Source organism: Oryx dammah, unplaced genomic scaffold, assembly GCF_014754425.2.
Source record: "Oryx dammah isolate SB20612 unplaced genomic scaffold, SCBI_Odam_1.1 HiC_scaffold_28, whole genome shotgun sequence".
NCBI lineage: Eukaryota > Metazoa > Chordata > Mammalia > Artiodactyla > Bovidae > Oryx > Oryx dammah.
In genome coordinates, this window is record NW_024070212.1 from 9610556 (window position 1) to 9634461 (window position 23906).

General features: G+C 52.7%; 1 protein-coding gene, 1 long non-coding RNA gene and 1 pseudogene across 2 annotated transcripts; 2 read left to right on the forward strand and 1 right to left on the reverse strand.

Annotated features, from left to right (window-relative positions):
* Window positions 1-5262: 5262 nt before the first annotated feature.
* Window positions 5263-13997, forward strand: VSIG8 (V-set and immunoglobulin domain containing 8). Its single transcript, XM_040230142.1, has 7 exons — window positions 5263-6213; window positions 9755-9930; window positions 10470-10671; window positions 10795-11016; window positions 11732-11857; window positions 12184-12391; window positions 13293-13997. Exons 1-7 carry the CDS (start codon window positions 6165-6167, stop codon window positions 13573-13575), a joined length of 1266 nt encoding a protein of 421 aa, XP_040086076.1. The 5' UTR covers window positions 5263-6164; the 3' UTR covers window positions 13576-13997.
* LOC120855598 lies at window positions 10206-13412 on the reverse strand. The gene is made up of 2 exons (XR_005719279.1): window positions 13351-13412; window positions 10206-11991 (listed from the first exon to the last, which is right to left on the reverse strand). It is a non-coding gene; the product is annotated as an uncharacterized LOC120855598 (long non-coding RNA).
* A 1313-nt stretch (window positions 13998-15310) lies between the features above and the next one.
* Window positions 15311-15465, forward strand: LOC120857151 (annotated as a pseudogene).
* Window positions 15466-23906: the final 8441 nt, after the last annotated feature.

The window sequence follows — 23906 nt, forward strand, 5'->3', positions numbered from 1 at the left end:
CTGCATACAGATTTCTCAAGAGGCAGGTTAGGTGGTCTGGTATTCCCATCTCTTTCAGAATTTTCCACAGTTTATTGTGATCCACACAGTCAAAGGCTTTGGCATAGTCAATAAAGCAGAAATAGATGTTTTTCTGGAACTCTCTTGCTTTTCCCATGATCCAGCAGATGTTGGCAATTTGATCTCTGGTTCCTCTGACTTTTCTAAAACGAGTATAAATACTGATACCGAAGATCAAAGTCCTATTGGACAAGCAGGGTAATCATCACAAGGTCTGTCTCTCCCTGCATGCAAACATACACGGTCCAGGATGATCCGTCTTCATTGCCTGGTTTATCCTGGGGTCTGGCTCTGACCCCAGAGGGCACTTGGACAGATAGGGTAGAAGGTCCCCAGAGGTTCAGTTCTCAAGGATCGTGCCTCCTCAGTCCAAAAACACCATCAGCTGTCTTTTCTAACTTCACTCTCTCCTCTGCTGTGTCTGCCAGGGCTCTGGTTTATTTTTCAAGGACTGAAATACTCTGCTGGCCACCTCTTTCCACTCTCAGACAAACCAAGTACATCCTTAGTTATCCTTCAGATTGGTGTTTAAAGGTCATTTCCGCCACGCCAGGGGGTCTTGCCACATATGATGGGAGGTCATCAGCCTGTGATAGGAGCTGGTGCCCCTTCCCTTGTCTGTCTCCCGCTCCAGACTGAGCGCTCCAGAAGACAGAATTTTGTTAACTGTTGCTTCCCCAGGGCCTAGACACTAGGCCCAGCTGGTTTGTTGACTGGATGAAGGTTTTGCAAGAAATGGTTGATCTCATTGAGGTGAGTTCTCTTTTATCTTTAAGGACTCTTAATTCTTCAGGTTTGTCATCAGGGATTCACATAGTCTTTCAAAGTGAATTCTTCTTTCCTCCACTGTTCCCTTGATAACAATTCAGTTTATAGTGTTTAAGCAGCCTCACTTTGCTAAGACATTCTGCTGATAAAGTAGGTTAGACCACTCCTTTCAGCGATGGGGGCAATTTCGGGGCTGTCTGCTCTTCTGACTGTAGGTCAGCTCCCGGATGTCTCCTGCTGGCAGAAATCTGGGTGTATCCAGGCTCCCTCCTAGGGTCCCCATTCTTCTGAAGTGGATGAGCAGGAATCACTGAGCCTTGGGAAGCTTGAGCTGAGACGTAAGGAGACGCTGGGTCTCACATCTCAGAAACTCTTGCCCACTAGCCTTGACCAGGGCCTCAGTCCCTAAACCCTAATCTTGTTTCTGAAACTGAACCTCACTCGTGGATCTTATCCTTCTCTCTGTGTTCTCAATCGCTCAGTCATGTCCAACTCTTTGTGACCCCATGGACTGTAGCCCACCAGGCTCCTCTGTTCATGGGATTCTCCAGGCAAGAATACTGGAGTGGGTTGCCATTTCTCCTCCAGGGGATCTTCCTGACCCAGCGATTGAACGTGCATCTCTGGCGTCTCCTGCATTGGCAGGTGGAATCTTTACCACTGAGCCACCTGGGAAGGCTTTTCTAAACTGTAACTCTTCCCTGTCTGAACTCGACATGCTCCCATCACAGCACCTCTACCACCCCTAGGCACCTCCATTCTTCTTGTCCAAGCAGGACCTCACCTGGCAGATCTCCGACACCAAACCTTCACTGAGAGCTGGGGTTCCCAGGCTTTTCTGTGACTGTGTACCAGGTGCCTCCATTTGCCCTCTCTGAGCGTGAGACTGTCTGTCCCATGGCTCTCCTGCCACCAGAGCCTTTCCTTGGAGGTTTTCTCTGCTCAGCACTCCCAGGGCTGCTGTTTGCTCCCTGGATGTCACAGGAGTGAGCCTGGGCCCTGGAGGGGAGATGGGGAGCTTGAAGCTGAGCCTAGGAGGCCTGGGGGAGGGGTTGGGGATAGGTCCAGGCAGATGGGGGGAGCCTGTCGCTCCCCACGGTGTTCTGGGGTTGGGCTGCCCCTCCTCTCAGAAGCAGCCTCTGTGTCCTTGTCTGCCTCTTCTCTCTGCCTCTGTACTCCTGTTCACGCCTTTCCAAGTTTCTGTCTTTGAGTGTCTGTTTCTGCTTTAGAAGAGAAGCAAATACAACCCAGTCTGGTGGGGTGTGTGTGTGTGTGTGTGTGCGAGCGCGTGCATGATAGAGGGGCCATTTTCCCCTAGGGAGCTATGGATTTCCCAAAGAAAGACACGGGCCCTTTTGGAAATTGGTGCGCTCTGTTCCAGACTGTAGCCTGGATCCTCTGCCTCCTGTCCCTCGCTCAGCTTCTGGGTGGGCCATCTGGATGGCATCTGTGTTTCCCTGCCCCTTTACTAACCACTGCCTCTCTTACTCTCTCTCTCTCTCTCTATGGGGGCACACAGGGAATCCCAATACTTTCCTGGATCTGCCCAGACCTTTATACGACCTGAAAAGGAAGTGGGTAGGGCAATGGGATGTTTGGGGTGGAGACTGGTGGGGAAAAGGGAGGGGAAAATTGGGGGAGTGGGCCTCCTCCCCCAGGATGAAAGTCACGGAGAAAGGGGGGCTGTGGGTTGGTCCCAGAGGGAGGGGCCATGGGCTGGACTTGTGCTTTGAAAACTGAGCAGACACCCCAGTGCCATCACTCCAATACCACCCCCCAAAACCCCTGCAGGGCTCCAGGCACAAGGCAGGAATGCCAACAGCTTCTTTTATGGGCCCCAGATTGCAAGGAGGTGGCAATTAGCCCTCAGTGGGTCAAAGGCGAGCAACAATGTGTCCTGCCTTTTGAGACTTTGAGGAGCCCCTGCACGGAGACCTCAAAAGTGGCTGTTCTTCCAGGAGCATCTACACCCTTGGTCTCCCCCAGTGCCAATCTCCTCGACTTCAAAACCAGGAGCCCCCTCACCCAAGTAAAACTGCCTCGGATGGACCCCATTGTCCAGTTCCATTTGGTGTCAGAGCCCCACTCACTGATATAACTTCCTGCATCCCCTCCCCAAACGCCCTTCTGGGAGCTTGACCAGATGGTGAGCTTAGGTCATGGAGCAGAATTTAAGAGGTTGTATTTCTTATGGGATTCAGTTGCTTTATATCTTTCAGATGAGCGTACATGTATTTAGAACTCTTTCCAAAATTTGGAAACCCCAATGGACATGTGCCACTGGTATTATCACAGAAGAAAGGAATGGAAATTCCAGCCAAAGTCAGACTGAATGAATGAAGGCTGAGGTCTTTCTATATCATAAATACATCCTCATTTTTGATCCCCATGAACCCTCTGTCTATGTAACTTTAACCAAAGTTTTAACTCTAACCACAGCCTCAGTTCAGTTCAGTTCAGTTCAGTCGCTCAGTCGTGTCTGACTCTTTGTGACCCCATGAATCGCAGCACGCCAGGCCTCCCTGTCCATCAGCAACTCCCGGAGTTCACTCAGACTCACGTCCATTGAGTCAGTGATGCCATCCAGCCATCTCATCCTCTGTCGTCCCCTTCTCCTCCTGCCCCCAATCCCTCCCAGCATCAGAGTCTTTTCCAATGAGTCAACTCTTTGCATGAGGTGGCCAAAGTACTGGAGTTTCAGCTTTAGCATCATTGCTTCCAAAGAAATCCCAGGGCTGATCTCCTTCAGAATGGACTGGTTGGGTCTCCTTGCAGTCCAAGGGACTCTCAAGAGTCTTCTCCAACACCACAGTTCAAAAGCATCAATTCTTCAGTGCTCAGCTTTTTTCACAGTCCAACTCTCACATCCATACATGACCACTGGAAAAACCATAGCCTTGACTAGACAGACCTATGTTGGCAAAGTAAGGTCTCTGCTTTTGAATATGCCGTCTAGGTTGGTCATAACTTTCCTTCTAAGGAGTAAGCATCTTTTAATTTCATGGCTGCAGTCACCATCTGCAGTGATTTTGGTGCCCCCAAAAATAAAGTCTGCCACTGTTTCCACTGTTTCCCCATTGATTTTCCATGCCTATTCTAACTCAAATCCCAAACTCAAGTCTAACCCAGCTCTAAATCCAATCCTAAATCAATCTCAAGCCTGCCTTCGATTGCATTCCCAGGCAAAGCTGTAGATGACACTAAAACCCTGTTCCTTATCAAAACACGAATCCCAGCCATGAAGCCTAGCCTCAATTCTAGCTGTAGTTCTATCCTTAATCCCAATGTTAACTCTCATCCCAACCTCAAATCTGACCTCAGCCTCATTCCTCATTCCACCTAACCTCAATCTTAATCTCAGCTCCAGCCTTCTCTCCAACTCTAACAGTAGCTAAAATTCGGAATCCAGTTAAACTCCAGCCCTACATTTCAGTCTAAAGGAACCACAATCTTACTCCTCTCTTTTCAGACTCCCTCTTCCTGGCCCCACCTGTTCACCCCTCCACCTATCATTGCCTTTCCCCATGAGTGGGTCAGTAACCCACAGGATTGCTATGCCCTTTTCTTGGTCCACTCTGGACTGAGAGTCAGGATGCCTGCTTGTTCTCCACTTAGTCAGGCCGTAGCAGCATCACCTAGACTGAATCTTTGTGTTTTTCCAGACCTCTGTTTTCCCATCTGTAAAGTGGGAATGATGATCTGTGCTCTCCAGAGTGTGCAGGCCAATCCCATAATCCTTAAAGTGAATAAGGAAATAAGGACATTTACAGTGTACAACTCGCGGGCCCCGGAGCACCCTGTTATTGTTGGGAGTGCAGCTGGGGGGCTGGAATGCAGAGATTCCAGCGTGGACTCCTTGTGCTTCCTTATTGTTCTATCTTATTTTTCCCAGAGAGGTGGGCCCTGGCAGCGTCCTGAGCCCCGTGACTCTCTCCAGGACTCTTCCCCATCCCCTTCCTGTGCCCCTGTCAGCGATGGGGCAGGACCCCTAAGCCTTTGGAGACGGTTGAATTGTTGAATAAAGCCACTCATCGCTGGGCCCCTACCACTGTGTATGGGGCAGTCCTGGAGTCTAGGAGAGGCCCAAGGCCTGTTCTGGGATCCCCCACCCCCTGGACCAACGAGCAAGGGCTGGCCCTCCATTTTCTCCCCCTGCCCAGCAGGACTTCTCCTCCCAGCTCCAACCTGCCTGGAATGTTGGGGGCTTAGTCACCCTGATGACCGTCCACATCAGGACGGTCCTTGGTCTCCTTGTGCACAGAAGCAAGGGTGCCATTCTATCCCTAAAAGAAGGGTGTAAAGAGGGGCTTGGTACTACTCCACAGACACTAGTGAGGGGTGTACACGTACACTAGCACGCCCCTTCCCCTGCCTCCCTGGTGCTCATTCCCCCCGCAGCCTCTCAGCCGCCTGTCCACTTACCTCACTCCCTCTGTACCACTGGGCCCTCTCCTCGTAGGCCTCACTGAACTGGTTTTAGTTGTGTGTGGGAGGTGGGGGGCTGGACCCCCTGTAACACACCCAGTTCTGCAGGATCCCCTGCACCTGGGGGTGACCCTGTCTCAGGTATAGGCGCAGGGCACAGCTCCAGAGTGGGCAGCCAGGGGAAGACCCTGCTTCCCCACAGACCCCTCCCCTCCTCCTTTCAGCTCAGGAGGCCTGACGTCCTGGGTCCCTTTCATCTGGGGCTGTCCCTCCAGTCCCAGCGTCCGTTTCCCTGGTGCCCTTTCCCACAGGTCTTGACCTGGGTGGGAGGGGGTCTGTAGGGTCAGGGAAACGAGGAGGGCGTGGGATTTGGAATCCTGCGTGTCAGACACAGTGCCCTGGGGTCAGCGCCAGCCTTTAGCTCCTGGTCACCCCTCCATCCCCAGTCTGGCTTCCCCTTCTTCTTCTCCATTTCCCTGAGGGAAGAGGCAACAAATGAATGGTGAGGGGTGCTCCGTGGACGCCATAAAATTGGGCGACTGTTGTCACCCCGAGGATGGGGCCAGGAGGAAGTGGAAGTTTAACAGGTGCCTAATTACAAGTCCCGCTGGCCGGCCTGCGCCTCTCTCAGGATAGGGAAGAGCTTGGGGAAGGGCTGGGTGATGCCTGGGTAGGCCACTCTTTGTCACCCTGCTAATTAGGGCTCCTGGGACTCCTCCCCAAGGCGGGGACCAGGCCCCCTCCCTCCTGTAGAAATAACTCCGGCTGCTCCCCAGCAGAGCACTTGCTGCACCTTCCTGGGCCCTCCGCTCCCCTTCCCTCCACCTGTCCCCACACACCCACAGCCGCCGGCCCTCAGCCACCGGCCCCAGGGATCCCAGCCCCGGCGGAGGAAGCACCAGACCTGAGATATGGGAGTCCGAGGAGCATTCCACCTTCTGCTCGCGTGCCTGAGCCCAGGTATGGGGCTGGGCAGGGGCGGGATGCCCACCTGTCGCCGGATGCACAGGAGAAAGGCAATGAGGGGCTCACAGAGGAGCCTGGGAGGTGGGCTCGGATTCCCTGGCAGGGTGCTGCCCACCCTCGCCCTGCTGGGCTGGGGTTTGGATGTTGCCAAGGGGACCTTGGGGCCTGAGTTCTTGGATGGCTCTTCATTGTGTCCATGAACCTGTGGGGCTCACACACGTTTGGACATGCTGTGAAAGGGAGCATAGGGCTCACTTGGAGTTACTATGGGAACTAGGGGTGGGGGCTGAGGAGGAGCCTGGAAAGATCCCTTTTCTATTGGTCTGTGTACTATTCTCAGTGGGAGGGCCTCCCACCCACCCCACTTGCCTGAGGAGGGCAGAGCCTTGGGCTGGTGGAGAATGAATGGGCTGCTTCCAGCAGGACTGGGCCCCTGCACTGTGAGAGCTCCAGGGTAGCACCCAGCCCATCCAGGGTGAGCCTGGGGAAGGCGAGGAAGGTGACTCCCAGAGCCCCCCTCCCTGGGACATGCCTGGAGGGCAGGGCTCCGGACTGGACATGGAGGCCGCCTGCCCAGGATGGGGCAAGTCCTAGCAAGAGCCCATCTTTGTGGGCATCGGTAGACATGGCTGAGATGCTCTCGGGGGTCAGGGTGCAGGCTGAGGGGGCGCAGGGGAGGAGCTCAGGGAGGGGGGAGCATGTGAGTGACTGCCTTTCTGGCAGCAAGCCTGCAACACCTTCTCTGTCTGGTGGGAGCTGGCCTGGCTGAGCTTACTGTGGAAGCTGTGCTGTGCAGACCTGGCACATCTCTGTGTATCATGTGTACCTTTTGTGGGGGCTGCCGTTTCTCCCCTCCCTTCCCTTCTCCTCCCTTATCTGCAGAAGGAGGGTTCATGGCTCTGGAAGCAGCTTACAAATTCACAAAGGACTTACAAGCTGAGAGTAGACGTGGCTATTGAGACATCTGTCCTCTTCCTTGGCAAGCCTGTTGTGATTTCCCTGCCCCTCCTCCAAGTCTCTGCACCCAACTCTCGCTCTTCCACTCTGGTCTTCTTCCATGCCCCCAGCTTCTCTCTCCTCTCACACTCCCTGGAGGTACTTCCTTAGGACCACAGCAAGAGGAGTGAAGGTGAGACGCCAGGAATGACTTCCCCAGGAGAGTAAGAGGGTGCAGAAAGGCTGGGAAGAGGTTGAGAGAGATTTAGGGAGACTAAAAGGCTAGGGTGAGGCTCCCTGGCCTGGAACAAAGGCAGACACTTTGCCTAGTGCAGGGTGGAGACACTCTCTTTCAGTCCATCCCTCCCTCCCAAGCCCCCTGCCCAGAATACTTACCCTCCCGCCCGGCTGGCTCCCAGGGTGTGGAGAGCATTCTCTTGTTGGTTGCTTTCGATAGTCCTTCCCCAGGGTGGAGCCTCTGCACTCCACTGAGTCCTGGCTCATCTCTGGCTTGCCTTGTGCCAGCCCAGGACCTGGCAGATGATGTTAGGATCCTTATCTCAGGAGTGGGGTGGTGTTAGCATGGCCTGGGGCTAGAGAAGGCACACCAAGTCCCGTTAGAGCCCCAGCAGCTAGTCTGCCTGCTCTGGGTTACCCTGGAGGCTTGAGCAGGGGCGGGGGGGTGGGTTCAGGGCATGGCTGATGGCCCAGTTGGGATCCTGAGGGGCAGGTTCAGTGATACCTGTGGTGCTGTGGATGTTGAAAGGGCACCTGCTGGCTCTCTAAGAACCAGACTAAGCTTCTATAGCTTAGTCCTGAATGAATGCACATGGGGGATTGCCAGTGTGTGCAGTGGGTGTATATTCTGGATTAATATGTACCTGTGTTTGTGTGTAGCTGTGTGTCTGTATGGCTGTGTGGATCTGACAGTGTCTGTGTGTACAGGAAGGTGGGACTTCATAGGTAGGTATCTGCATTTTGAAGGTGTGTAAGAGTGTGTCTATGTGTTGATGTCTCTGGCTGTGACAGTGTATAATCCTGTGTGTGTGAGACGCTCTCTAAGTGTGCAGGTGGTCCCGGGAGAGAGCCAGAGAAGCAAAAGCAGGATGAGCAACCGAGACCAGGGGCTGAGATGCCAAAAAACTCGCTGATTCTTGCAGAGTGAGCCAGGCTGGGCAAGGGGCTGGGGGCAAGGGGGTGCCGGAGACTGGGAGGTGGCATGCTGCCCCCTCAGCCAGGGTTGGCGCCCTTTGGGCACCGCCCCCCCACCCAACTTTGCGTTCCTCTGTAGGTCCAACCAGTTGGGGCTAGCACTTGCCTGGGGCTTCAGGGGAGGGAGGGAGAGATCAGTCCTGAGCTTCCAGATCCTGGCTCCTCACCCGGGGCTGACTCAGTGAGGCTAGGGCTGGTGGCAGTGGGAGGGGCCCCACGTGGAGCGAGCATGTGACAGTGGCTGTACCTGAGCCACAGGATCACACAGGGGGCAGGACGCAGAGCACGCAATGCCACATGCCTTCATGCAAGGCTCACCCGTCCTGTACTACAGACGACTGCAGCCATGGTCTCAGCACCGTCATTCACTGTCACACACGGATGCAGCCAAGCTCCTGGTCACAGCTGCACACAGGCACACACTCTCACTCAGAGCACTTACACAGCCAGGCACACACTGTCACACGGGCACACAGCCGCAGACATGCACTGTCATACACAGACACACAGAGACTACCCATTCTTCCGCTCCTTGGGCCGGAAGGGGACTCCAGATGGACTCATGGTGTCCATCCTCCTGCCTCTGGACACGACCACTTCACTTGGTCCAGACAGATGTGGCTTTTAACCAGCTAGTCGCTTCCATCAGAGCATTTAACAACTTGACGTGCTCCACATGTCTGCACACACAGGCACACACGCGCTCACACCCACAGGTACTGCCATGTAAATATAGAAGCAGACACTCTACCTAGCCGTGTGCATAAATCTCCCTAGAGTACACATAAGCAGCCACGAACACCCATAAACACACAGTGTCCATATGTGGACATATCCACACACGCACAGATAATCATGCATACACACAGCATTCATATTTTATTTTAAAATTTTATTATTTTTATTTTGACGGTGCTGGGTCTTCACTGCAGAACATGGGCTTTCTCGAGTTGTGGCGCACAGGCTCTAGAGCATGTTGGCTCAATAGCTGTGGCACATGGGCTTAGCTGCCTCACAGTGTGTAGGATCTTAGTTCCTTGACCAGGTATCGCACTCACATCCCCTGCATTGGAGGGCGAATTCTTAACCACTGGACCACCAGAGAAGTCCCATATACAAGCATTCTTAACAGCTATATATATACAATATACAAACAGTATAGTTGTAATTCTACACAGTTATAGAATACAGACATGCTAACACAAGTCAGCACAGATATGCACTGATCAAATCATGCACACTCTGAGATCAGGCCCTACTCCCTGAGGAAACCGCACTGAGGCCTGGGCTGCCACTGACGAGGAATGCTGGAGAGAAGGCAGCTGAAGCTGATCACCCAAGCCCTGGTCCCGCTCCCCTTATCCCATCTGCCCTGCCTGTTTCCTAGCGCTGCTGTCTGCTGTACGGATCAACGGGGATGGCCAGGAGATCCTGTACCTGGCGGAAGGTGACAATGTGAGGCTGGGCTGCCCCTACATCCTGGACCCTGAGGACTACGGTCCTAACGGGCTGGACATCGAATGGAAGCAGGTCAACTCAGACCCCTCACATCGGGAGAATGTGGTAAGTGCTGGGTACGTGATTCTCCTTACTCCACACTTTGTAGTATTTACTTGTTGGGCAGCTAGCACACTGCAGGGTAAATAAGAAAACCCAGCTCTTGAACTTCCCCCAAGGCTTCTCAGAGAATGGGGCAATGGGGAGGAGCTGTGTAATTTCCAATCAAGCCAGTCAGTCGGGCCACCTCCTCCCCGCCACCTCCAAAAGGAAGACAGACACTGTCCTGGCCCGACCTTATACTTCCAGCTCAGATAGTCTTTGATTGAGTACCATCCAGCTTCTCTGTGTGCCTGTGGCTTTATTCATCTCATCCCATTTAATCCTCATATGCCCCTGGGAGGTAGCTATCAGGCAGAGAGTGCTTGATTTCATATGATCTCACACATTCTGTTAAAAGTCAGTGGATCAGGCATTACCATTCCCGTTTTTCATCCAAGAAAGCTGAGTCTCAGGGAAGTTCAGTGAATTGCCCCAGCCAGCCAATCCACAAGGGCTTCCTTGGCTCTGCCCGTCTCACCATCTCTGTTTTCTTCTCTTCACAGTTCCTTAGTTACCAGGACAAGAGGATCAACCATGGCAACCTCCCCCATCTGCAGCAGAGGGTCCGCTTTGCAGCCTCAGACCCCAGCCAGTACGATGCCTCCATTACCCTCTCGAACCTGCAAGTCTCCGACACAGCCACCTATGAGTGCCGGGTGAAGAAGACCACTGTGGCCACCCGGAAGGTCATCATCACTGTCCAAGGTATGAGCAGACTCCTCTGGGATCCCCTTCCCCAGACTTCAGAATCAAGGGTGGCTTGGCCACCCTGAGCCTGGCTCTGCCTCTTGGCTGGGCCCTGGCTCACAACTACCCTCTTCCCTGTAGCGCGGCCTGCGGTGCCCTTGTGTTGGTCTGAGGGCCATTTTACACACGGCAATGATGTGGTGCTGAAGTGCTTTGCCAATGGGGGCAGCCCACCTCTCACCTACAAGTGGGCCAAGATCAGCGGGCATACTCACCCCTACCGTGCTGGGTCCTACCATTCTCAGCACAGTTTCCACTCTGAGCTCTCCTACCAGGAGTCCTTCCACAGCTCCATCAGTCAAGGTGAGGGGGCCTTGGGAAAGGGGAAGATGGGGATGCTGGGTCCTGCTGGGGCTTCCCTAGCTCATCAGTGGGAGACTCCTCCTCTGAGCCTGTTCCAGAAGCTGCCATAGAGGGAAGAAGAGAAGGCAAAAGGGGAGAGTCAGTCGAAAGCAGTATGACTAATTCAGAAAGGGTATGGTTTCAGATAGAGCTGGGTTTGCACTCTGGCTGGACCATGACTGGTGGCAAGGCTCAGGCAAGTGCCTTGACCTCTCTGTGCCGTGGTTTCATTCTACGGTACATGAAAAGGGAATGGTAAGGGCCATCCTTCAAGGGCATGTGAGAATTAAACGGGATGAGGTGTGTAAAGCTGCTGGCACAGAGAGATGCTGACTGGTACTCATAATCAAAGACGATCAGAGCCGGAAGGAACCTTAGAATTCCTCTGGTCTAACCCGGTCCTCACTGTACAAATGAGGAGACCGAGGCTCAGGGAGGGGGCATATTTCCCTAAGGTCAGAGAGTGAAATCATGGTCTCTTTCCTGTTGCTGGGAAAGGGGCCTTCCTTGCCTCTCTTTCAGCAGGGGAAGGTGACTCACCTGGACACAGTGGGGTGGACTTGTGTGTGTACATACATCCTCCTTCCATGGGCTATCCCGCAGTGGTCTAGGCTGGGGTGAAGCTCTCAAACACCAGGCCCCTTGGCCTCACCATTGCCCTCTGATGCTCCTTCAGTTTCAGGCCTGAACAACGGTGACCTAGTGTTGAAGGACATTTCCTACAAGGATGATGGGCTGTATCAGTGCACAGTGGCCAACCACGTGGGCTACAGCGTGTGTGTGGTGGAGGTGAAGGTCTCAGGTGGGTGCAGGCAATGGCTCGTTGGCTGGGAGGGTTGGATGGGAGGAACCTGGGCTGTATTTTGGAGTCTCAGCAGGATCAGCCTTATGGGTCTCATCAATGCATATAGCTCTGCCAAGGTCAGCCAGGAAGCCCTGGGAGAAACATGCAAATATGAGGAGTTAACTTGCCTCTCCCCATATATTCCTCACTGTGTGTCCAAGGGCCCTGGGACCCCCTGGGTCCCCCATCCTTTTTCACATAGAAGCCCTGTGCCTGCCACTCCGGGTTAGCCAAGCACCTGGCAGGCTGCAGAAAGCCTGACTAGTCTCTACTTCTCTCCCCAGACACCCGGCGCATAGGAATCATCATCGGCGCAGTGCTGGGCTCTTTGCTCGCACTGGGCTGCCTCTTGGTGGGCATCTGGGGGCTCGTCTGCTGCTGCTGCGGGGGCGCCGGGGTCGGCGGCGGCTCCCGCGGTACCTTCGGCTACGGCGGCGGGGTCGGCGGCGGGGTCCGCGGCGGGGCCTGCGGCGACTTGTCTAATGAGATCAGGTAAAACCTGATGCATGCTGCATGCTGCTGCGCGGCAGGGGGCCGGCGCCCTGCTCCCTCTCACCCCTGCCTGCCACCGGCCGGCTGGGACCCCCACCCCCACCCTGCCTGCCATCGCCACGGAGTGCTGGGACCACAGCATGTCAACTGGCCACTCATCGCATGGCTTTTGTCTTTCCTTCCCTTGCCAGTCTCCACTTCTGCTCCCCTGCCCTCCACCTCCCTCGCGTCTTCGCACCTCTCTGTCTTGTCTAGACTGTAAGCTCCTGGAGGGCAGGGCCTGTATTTATTTTTTCACTTTTCCCTTGTATCGCGCCGGTGAGAATTCTTGGACATGCCTATTTAAGAAGAGTTCATTAATATTAAGAATAGTGCTAATAACTTATATTAGAAACAAACTAGAAATAAAAATAGAACAAGAATAGGAGTGCTAATGATTGCAATGCCCTGGGGATGGAGAAGATTAAGAGAGGAGAGATGAGAAAAGAGGAAGAGAGAGGGCAAGGTCAGGGTTAAGGAAGGAAAGAAGGTCAGGGAAAGCAGCTCCTTCTGGATCTCCAAGGTTCCCTTTCTATCAGAGCTGGTGGTTCCGCGAAAACATCAGAAGGGGACAGGAGGGCGCCTAGATGGGGCGGCCTGCCCTGCCGTGGGCTGTCCGGACATGTGTGGACAAGCCCCGTCCGGAGGAGGATGGGGACGGTGGCTCCGGGAACGCTGCGGAGCCGCGGGTCCAGGAAAGGGCAGAGGGGAGAGGAGGTCGAGGCCGAGGCTGAGAGGCGAGGGGGGGCGGAGGGAGGCGCGGGAGACGAGAGACTGCCAAGAGCCCCCGGCTCTGCCCAGGCCGTGCCCACGCCGCGCCGCGGAGGAGCCCGCTCACCCGCCCGCCTGTTGTTTTCCACAGAGAGGACGCCGTGGCGCCCGGGTGCAAGGCCAGCGGGCGCGGCAGCCGCGTCACCCACCTCCTGGGGTACCCGACGCAGAACGTCAGCCACTCCCTGCGCCGCAAGTACGCGCCCCCGCCCTGCGGCGGCCCGGAGGCCGTGGCCCTGGCGCCCCGCCCCGCCCCCGCGGCCGCCGCCTGCGAAGCGGGCCCGTCCCCGGTCCACGTCCAGGTCAAGAGCGCCGAGCCCGCCAGCGGCGCCGCCGAGGGGCCGCGGCAGAGCAAGGACGGGCTGCTGGTGTGAGCGCGCGGCGCTGGGCTGCGGCCCGGCTGGGAGCGGGGCGCGGGGCTCTCTGCTCGCAGCTGGGGACGCGCTCCGGCCGGCGCCCACCTCGGCTGCTCCCGGCCGCGCGGCGGCTGAGGGCTGAGGACGTTTCCCTCGAGAACTGAGTCGAGCGGCTGAGCCTCCTCCTCTAAACGTGGGAGAGGGCGGGAGAAGGCAGAGAAAGGCCATTTGGGCCCTCTCCTCATCCTCGGAGCCTGCAGGCCCGTGGAGAGGGAGAGAGGAGGCAGTGTCCGAGAGCGCGCGAAGCCGGTGGCCGGTTTCCCCAGCCAAGGCAGAGAGCCCCGGGGGCTGGGTGGGTGGGGATCTGGACTGAATTGTGAGTGTGAGCTCTGAGCTCTGAGGCAGCAGTGTTAGCACAATAAAGAAAATGTGAGATTCGAGACTGAGGTGGCTGTGGTTCCACGGAGGTTTGGGCTCAGGGTGGTGGGCCATGCTCAGGGGTAGGGGAGGGGTCGTTGCTTCCTGTTGTCCAGCATCATTTCGTCAACATGTCCCCCTTACCCTCCTAGATCGGGAGCAGTCAGAGCGGGAAGGGGCTGTCTAATCCTACCCTTTCCCTAGGCAGATGGAGAAACGGAGACTCCTCAGGCTTGATTTTCAATCCAGAATCCTGCTTTTCTCTTTTATTCCAGAAATCAAAAGAGAAAACAAGGAACTGGCAGGCACGACCTCCCTGAATATTCCCTGACCATTCTCAGCATCTTTCTTCCTTCTCTCACCTACCAAATCTTGACTTCCTGATCTCTGCCAGATGTATGCCATCCTTTTCCACAACTAGGAAGGGTTTCAGAGTCCTACTCTGGGGTAGAAAGAGTCAATTCATCTAACCTAGCCCCCTTTTTAATGGAAAGGGGATTGACATTTATCGGGCACCCTCTGAATGCCAGGTGCTTTCTGATATTTTGTCTTATTTAATCCTGTGAGGTGCAGTATCCCATTATATAGATGAAGCGACTGAGGCTCAGAGGTATTAAGTATCTTAACCAAGGTCACAGGTAATTAACAGGCATGTTTGACTCTTAGGCATCATGCTGTTTCCCTGACATTTGAATTCCTTCTTCTACATTCCTGACAAAAGATATTTCAACCTCTTCTTGAATACCTGCGGTGGCACCTCCCAAATCAGTCCGTTTGGCCTCTGCCTGTCAGAGATATCTTTCTCCTGTTGAACTCAAATTGGGTGCCCGCGTTGTTTTTAATCCCTTGGTCCAAGTGCTACTCTTAGTGAGCCCTAAGCATCACATTCTCAATTCAGCTGCCTCTAATGGACCAAAGGCTGTTCTCCACACTGGATGATTGCAACAGGCACACGACTGGACCTGTGCCTGGTTTAGGGGTTGAGGGTCTTCTGAGGAGAATGGTACTTCAAGGTCACTCTGCTCTACCTGCTTCTGCCCAGCCACCTGCCTCTGAGAGCATAGCACTTCCTTTACTTTCTCTCTCTCTCTCTCTTTTTTTTTGGCCTCTTTTTCTCTTAAAGAGAAGCTGGGCTCCTGAAGTCTTTCTACTTCTACCCTGTGGCCATGTGAACTGTGGGGAATGGATGGACCTCAGAGTTTGTTGATAGAGGAAGCTCTGAAACCTTGCTTGGTTGTACGTAACTAGGAAACCCTTCTTGTTGGCTTGGGTACTTGCAAAAGGGTAATGGCATCTCTGGTTCTGCCTTGATAGAGTTTGGGGAGAGAAAGGAGAGATGATGGCAGGGGCAACGCCGTGATCACGAAGGTGGTTTTCCCAGGGCAAGGCTCACCCATTGCACTCTGGATGTGCTGCCCCTGTGATTTACTCAAATGTGGGAAACTCGATGGCATAATTTGTGCTAGTGGGGGGACTGCATTCACACTTCTGAAGAAAAACAAAAGAAAGAGATGATGGTGGAACAGAGGGAGCCAGGGAGAGATGTCTTAGAGCGAGGGTGAGGCGGGTGGAGGTGGGGATTCTTGAGGATGGATGAGGGGGGCGGGGAGTAAGGGGACTAAGTAAAGGGAGCAGAGAACTGCAGGAACCATCCCTCCCTCATTTATTTGGAGACATTTAACAGCACCTGTAGGATGATTTGTTCATAGAGAGAACTTCAGCAGGATGCTGGGCCTAGCACATGTTTGCCCTAAGGCTGGAGATTGAATAGGGTGACTTGGGGAGGGCTCTCCCAGTCTGAGACCCTCCAGCTCAGCTCCCTGCAAGGAAGGGAGGTACAGAGGCGGCCAGCTGTGCAGGTTGTGTTGAATGACATCATCTTCCCCATTCCAGGAACCAGGGAGCCATGCTCAGACTTAGCCTTCCTTTGAAGAATGAGAACAACAAGGTGCTGGCAAGAAAAGCTCATTAAGAAGCAGTAAGAGATTTTAGAGAGACTTTGGAAACAACTTTCGGCAGGGTGACTCAACAGGGAAGCCCAGGAAGTTCCTAAATCCCTAAGTAAATGATCACTGTACTCATCATCTCTGGGTGAGAAAGGATGGGAGTTTCTGCTCTGAAGGTTTTGCTTCAGGGACACCTTGGGCTTTTTCATTTTTCCTGCTTGTCAGTATTGGAGAACATTTATGGTGGTAAATGTTTATGAGTGGTTTTGGGAGTGAAGTTGAGTGTGTAGGGGGCCAAAAGGCCCTAATGTGTATCATTTGCTATTGCCCTGATGTAAACTCTCCCACCACGGCTGACTTCAGGCTGCCGATGTGATGTCCTTGCCGTGGAGTCAGGAGACGTGTGCGCTATCACACCATCTCTGCAGAAGTAAATAACCTCAAGAATTAAGACAGTCATGAACTGTAGCAGACTAATTGGGATAGAATGAATTTTGAATGCTTATCTCCTGTGTCTCAGTAGAATTCATTTAATTGTAAATTTTTATACTTTTATTTTTCATAATGGTTGCATTTAACAACTGACTCGCCAAACTTGGGCAGACCATATCTGCAAGCAGGCATAAGGCTGTGTACACAAAGCGAGGGAATCTTAAGTGCAGTCTCAAGTTTTCTCTTTTTTTCCAGAGACACACAGTGCACCCACTTCCTAGTTCTGCCTTTTGGCATCCTAGCCTTGCCAAAACTGAATTCTAGTTTCTCTAGTCAATGAAAAATTAGTCAGACAGTTTATATGTCCTTGGTAACCATCAACAACATAACTTCCCATCCACATACCTTCCGTGAATGGCTCTCCTAGAACATCCAACCCTGAGAAATCTACTCGTGGACATCCTGAGTCCTTCCTGGCTCAGTTCCCTCTCTGATCCTCTTATTCAGGTTTTAGGGAGTCATTCTCTACTCATCCTCTCTTAAGTCCCCAAAACGTAACTGTGTGAAAACCCAGTGGTTTTTCTTCTGTGCTTCTGGTAGAATAACTATGCTTGCTGCCCCATTACATTTCAAATACTCCAGGCCCAGTCACACTGTGTGACTCTATGGAGGGATTACTTGTTTCCCTTGCTTTGCTGGAAACAAAGGGGTTTGGAGAGCTGATTACTCAATCACAGCTTAGGCAGAATTCTTTTGGAGGTTTAGTCCTGCCCCCTCTGCTTCCCAAGGGAGCCTCGGGTGAGGCTCTGGAGTTCATGCTCCTCGTCCATCCAGTCCACCTGGAGGACTCATTTCATTTATTCCTGCTGTGTGGAAACAAAATGGGTCCATTCAGTTCCTTGCAGTTATATTAGAAGAACACGCTGAAAGGCAAAGAGCATTGAGAACACGGAACTGTGCAGGCGAGGAGATGGTGGTGGTTTTGGAGGATCTAGAAGAACATGGACCAGGTCACTGCCTGCCAGCAGGGAGCGGACAAAACAGCCTTCCGCCACCCATCTGCCACCTGGGGCCATTGCCCTCAGCAGCCTTCCTGGATTTATTTTATTTTACTTATTTTATTCCAGATGTATTTTAGAAGGACAGAGGATGGAACACTTAGGGAGGAGACCAAAGCCCTTGACAAAGGCAGGACGCTTAGCAGAGGAGGGTGAAGGTGAAACTGTCAAGCTTATTTTTGTAGCAACTGAGTTTGAGGTGATGGTGGACCCATATTAGCTAGCTTGGGGAGAAAAGGAAGAAAGGAAGGAGGAAGAAAACTTGTAGTAAATATTTGTGATGTAGTCATGTCTTGAGAGTCCCTTGGACAGCAGGGAGGTCAAACAAGTCAATCCTTGTTTGAAGGAAATCGACCCCAAATATTCATTGGAAGGACTGATGCTGAAGTTGAAACTCCAATACCTTGGCTACCTGATGCAAAGAGCTGATGTTGGGAAAGATAAAGGGCAAGAGGAGAAGAGAACAACAGAGGATAAGATGGTTGAATGGCATCGTTGACTCAATGGACATGAGTTTGAGCAAACCCCAGAAGCTGGTGAAGCCTGACGTGCTGTAGTCTGTGGGGTCACAAAGAGTTGGACACAACTAAGCAGCTGAACAACAACAACATAAGAAAAAGCCCTAGTTTTGGAGTTGGACAGACCTGGGCTTCTCATTATTAATAAGTTCCCAAAGCCTCAGTTTCTTCATCTGTAAAATGGAATAGTAAGAGGCTATTTTGTGTGATATGGTTTTAACAGAGCCTGGTACATAGTAGGGGCTTCCCTCATAGCTCAGTTGGTTAAAAAAAATCTGCCTGCAATGCAGGAGACCCTGGTTTGATTCCTGGGTCGGGAAGATCCACTGGAGAAAGGATAGGCTACCTACTCCCGTATTCTTGGGCTTCCCTTGTGGCTCAGCTGGTAAAGAGTCTCCCCACAATGCGGGAGACCTGAGTTCAGTCCCTGGGTTGGGAAGCTCCCCTGGAGAAGGGAAAGGCTACCCACTCCAGTCTTCTGGCCTGGAGAATTCCATGGACTGTATAGTCTATGGGGTTGCAAAGAGTCGGACACAACATAGTAGGGCCTCTGCAAATGGTTGATGCCAAGCCCCTAGTCCTCAATATGTGATTTCAGAGGAGCGCAGACCTGGAGGCAGCGATTTAACCACACGAGGTTGAGGTTGGAGGCTGAGGTAGTGGGAGGTCCACAGGGAGGGGGAAAGAGTGAGGAGAGTGAAGCCTTAGGATTGAATCTGGAGATGCTCAGCATCTAGGGGATTAGGTGAGCAGCCCAGGGACCAGCAAGTAGTAAAGCAGGGGGAGAACCAGGCCTCGCCTCTGAATCCTGGAACGCATGTGCATATATTAATATTTATGGCAATCCTCCTGAGTAATAGTGATACTACTAATAACAGGAAGCGCCTGAAACACAAGCTCAGCAGGGCCCGAGCCAGGCCTGAGGATGAGCTGCCAGAATTATCAGTGCCACCTCCCAGGACCAGGGTGTGCCCTCTGTGACCTTTCACATCTGCCTGCTTGCAGCTGCTGGAAATCAGGCCACATCTACTGACTCCCTGGGCCCAGTGCCAACTGTGGCGCCCCTTGGAGGACTGACCTGATGGCCCCTCCCGCAGAGTATTCACCCAGCTCTCCCAAAGCTGGGGAGGGACCCTCCCAGCAGAGGGCACGGAGATTTTCTCTAACATTTTTGGGAGAATCAGCTCCATCTTGAAACCGAGCCCCTTCCGTGCACTACAGGCCCCGCTTGCTGCCTGTCAGGCTCCACAGACACCTCCTGGTCAGGGCACCCCACCCCCTGCACCCACCTTCTGCCTGGATGCCACTTGCAGCCATGGGGCACCTGCCTCCCTGCTGTGACTTTCCTGAACTTGCAAGTGGCTCCCCTTGCAATGCTCAATGCTCGGATTCAGCTCCCAACCCCCGCCTGGACTCAGTCCCTTGGTAGAGGCTGTTTTCCTTGCCTGTAACCCTCTCTGCCTCTCACATCCTCTTTCTCATCCTGCATCGGTTCTTCAGAAAGGCGCCCTAGCTATGTCCTGTTCTATGAGGGCAGTCTCCCAGATAAAGGGAAGTGGTGTTGACTTTGCTCTCTCTGCCCTGTCCTGGGAATGTCCTGTCACCCTCGCACATCCATCAGACGAGGCTTCCACCGAGTGCAGGGCTGTGTCACCTCTTTTCTCAACATCTGCTCCTTTCAAGAGTTCAGAACCTCTCTATGAGCTGACCTTCCCTGAACTTAGTGTGATGGATGACAATCAGCCAGACACTCAACTCCTCCCCCAACTTGGGGTGACAGTAGCCAATGCCCCCAGTGACTTCAGGGGCACATGATGGAGAAAGCCACGAATATCCCCCCAGATCCTTCTCTAAAGTGCCTGTGAAAACTGTCCTCCCTAAAAGGGCCTGGAAGCCAATAAGCAGAGTCAGGCAGGACCCGGGAGATCTCTGGACCAGGGCAAGTAGACATCAGGCATGGCTCTGCTGAATAGGTCAAGGTGCCCCTGTTCCTCGGACTAACAGGCTCCTTAGGAAGCTCTTTCCTATACAGTGTGCAGGCTTCCCGTTCAGTTTATTAAGGACTTGTGGAAATAGATTACTGCCATTAAAAAACTGAGCAACAGGTTCTTGGACAGGAGCCTGATCTGCAATGATAACATTGTTCCTGTGGGGAAATAAGATTCCTTCCTTTCAGTACTCATTAGCCTTTCTAGGGATGTATCACTCAGTTAGAGAAAGTGACGAAGGAGGGTGGGAATCATCTCCCAGTTGGCCGCTACCTTTCTATCTATCCATCCATCTAAAATGGATATGCCCAGTGAGCTCTGTTGAGTCCTGAATGGCTGGGATCTTTCCTTCAATTACATAGCTTGTCCCTATCCTGCTGCTCCTGAGCAGATTGTCTCTAATCGTTGAATACATTGTACCTTGAGAACTGCCTGTCCATTTATCTTTATATCAAATATGAACATTTGGTCAGTATATACTTAAAGACATTGTTTGAAAAATAATGTTAATAAAAAATAGTATACCCCAAATATATAAATAAAATTGATATGTCTACAAAACCCAAATTTATCCACTCAGGCCAGGCCTGTCTCCCACACTGCACACTCCCCTACCTACTTAGATATGCAACAGACATCTCAAACTCAGCGTGCCCCAAACCCTGCCCCTGATCCACTTCCCCCAGCATCTTGCCCACTGCAGTTGATAGCCACTATGTCTTTCCTTAAAACGTTTCTTACACTCACCTGTCTCCCCAACACATCGTATCTGTTAGGAACTGTCTCCCTTCAGAGTGGATCTGACCTCTGACCAGCCTCTCGTCCACCACTGTTATCTGTCTGCTCCCAGTCGCCATCATCTCTTGCCTGGGTTACAGCAATAGTGACTCCATGCACCCCCCTGCTTCCCCCCTTTTTCACGTGCACTTACTCTCAGTGGAGAAGCCAGGGTGATATAGAATCTTCCAACTGGGCCCTTTTGGCTTCCTTGCTGAGGGGATGTCTGAAGCATGGTCCCTTTTGTCCACCTGTATGTCCCCAGCTTCTGCATTAGCCACTTAGTGCATTACAACTTACTGTGTGTCGCTGGTAGGACCAGGGCATTAAACCTGATGCTTCCAGGATCTCCCAGCCTCCCTAGGGAGATCATTAATCCATTTGGAGAAACTGAAGAGTGAGGCACATGATTATTGATTCCGTTTCATACAAAGCTGGGAGAGGTGATGCTCTGAGATCCCTTGAAGGAAGGTTTCTTAGAGAAGGAGTGCCTAGGGCTGGACTTCAAAACTTTGACTGGGGAACAAGGTGGATAAAGGGATATATTCTAGTCTGGGAGGTAGGGGAAGATCCTGCAAAAATGATCAAAGTGCACGAGCTTGTCGGATTCAGGGACAGGCAAAGGCTGGGCCTGTCTGGAATGGAGGGTGTGGGCTGGGGCTGCTAATTGCTGAGTCATCTCCACCTTAAGGACTCTCAGGGTGGGGTTGGGGGACAGGGTAGGTGGGGTGTGTGTGTCAGCTGGTATGCTCCCCGGTAAGGGGTGTGTCCTCCTCCGTGCTCCAGACTGAGGGCCCTTACGTCTTCTGCTGAAAATGACCATGAAGCCTCATCTGTCCAATACTCCAGCTTCCTCTCCATCTTCCCGAGACTTCCCTGACATTCTTCTTAGCTGTAGGATAAAGGACTTGGCTGACTCAGTTCTCCAGGAATGAGGCTGTGCTCTGACGGCAGCATTAAAGCCATGTTTGTCCCCGAGAAAAAGAGGCAACTTGGTGATGAGATGTTTGTGTGTCCCTCCAACTGGGTGCTCGGACAGTCTCATAGGAGACTGTGTGTCAGGGGAAGGATTTTTACTGTGGTCAGTGATGGCCAGATGGCCACAGCTTCAAGGGATGGTGCACAGCAGATCACTAGTACCCTCCTCTCCTGGCCCAAGGCCCTGACTCATGCTGCCCCCGACTCTTGGCCTTGTCCTCCCTTTGCCTAGTTACCCACTGGTCCTTCGGAAAGATAAGAATCATTCCAGGTTCAGAGCACTAGGTACCCTGGTCTCTGCTTTGACCTTACTCCAACTCTGGGGCCAAGAGCCCCCTGCTGGCAGGCACTGGTCTCCATCCCGGGAAGCTCTCCTTTCCCCAGCCAGCCTGATCTGAGGGGGCTCCTCTCCAAGTCCCCTTTCCTGTGCCCCGCCCTGCCTCGCCCTCTACCGCCCCCACCAAAGGATGCCCTGAGCTGGTTGGTGAGACTGATCTCTGCAGGACAATCATGGTGTCTGGCAATGACTCCCGGAGTGAGTGATGAGCTGCTCTTCTCTGACCGGGACACTGGCTCTGCTTGGAAGGGCTCCCCTGAGACCTCACTGGGGCTCCCCTGGACAGTCTAGGTAGGACTCTGAATGCTGTCGGGTGGGTTGCATTCAGAGAGTGTTGGGGTCCAGGGTGGCCCCTCATGGCCAGTGAGGCATCTCCAGCTCACCCTCATCATTATCAGCCTCGAGTCTTGAATGTTTCAGGGCTTTCTGGAATGAGTAGGCAGGACTCAGGCCAGGTGGTGGAGAAACAAACCAGGACAGGATTAGCCAGAGCAGTCTGTGCCGAGCGTACTGTGGGAGGCCCTGTCTGCCTGAGATGTCTTACCGTCCCTACAACCTCAGGTTTGTGTTGGGGTCTAGAATGTAATTCTGGATCTGAATGGAGAAATCTACTAGTTACAGGCATGAAACAGCTGTCCTGAGAGGGAGTGGAGCCGGGGAAGAGGGATCAATGGCTTTTCTTCCTTAAGTCGATTTACATTTAAATTATAAGGTTGCATTGTTTGAAATTACCTACATTTGAGCATTCTATTTTCACATGATTTCACACAATACATTGTTCAGCCTCCAAATGTCGTTCCTTTTAAAGTCCTATTCTCTGATAATTAAGGGACGATTAACTTCCCCCTGAAACTTGCCCTTTTTGTATTCCCTGTTTGGGTAAGTGGCACCTCTATCTGCCTTGTTCCTCAGACCTCCTGCCCAAGTACCCCTCACATATCCCAAAATCTTGTGGTGGCTCACACAGATCTGCCCGCAATGTGGGGAACCCAGGTTTAATCCCTGGGTCAGGAAGATCCCCTGGAGAAGGGAATGGCTACCCCCTCCAGTATTCTTGCCTGGGAGATCCCATGGACAGAGGAGCCTGGTGAGCTACAGTCCATGGGGTCGCACAGAGTCGGACAAGACTGAGCTAGTAATGCTTTTCACACATTTTGTCTGTTCTAGCTCCTAGATATTTCTCTAGTCCATCCACTTCTCCACCCAACCCCCTGCACTTGTGCACCTCAGTTCCAAGCTGTCATTGCATCTTGCCAGGATCCCTTCACTAACTTCATCTTCCCGCATTCACCCTCTTCCCGCTAAACCACTCCCCGCCATCCCTACAATCCATTCTTCACAAGGCCCCCAGAGGGAGCTTTTTAAAATGTAAGTCTGATTAAAGTAAGTCTGATTATGTCATTTCCCTTCTTAAAACTCTTCAGTGGCCTCCTTTAACTTTAAAAATTAAATTTTAAATATTACCATGTCCTACCAGACCCTGCGTGCTCTGATCTCTGCTGTCTTCTCCCAGAGTCCCCCTTGCTCATTACCCTCTGTCCTTCAGACGTTCGTATATGCCAAGGTCTTTCTAGAAGGGCTTCCGGCTCTCTTATCCTCTGCATGGAGGACTTCCCTACTTTGCATCGCTAAGTACTGTCCATGCCAGTCTCAGAGGGAATGTCCCTCCTCAGACTGGGCCCTGGGGTTGCCCCTTACCAGCTCTATTCTTCTCCTTCATTATTCTTGCTCACAGTGTTCAGTTCTTTTCCTCTCTAGAGCTCAGCACAGTTTTAATTAAGTATTTGTGTATGTTTGTTTTATCTCTCTCTCTCTCAATTAGATGGCAAGCTTCCTGGATGCAGAACTCTCTGTCTGTCCTACTCACAGCTGTATTCCCAGCATCTCTGGCATGGTAG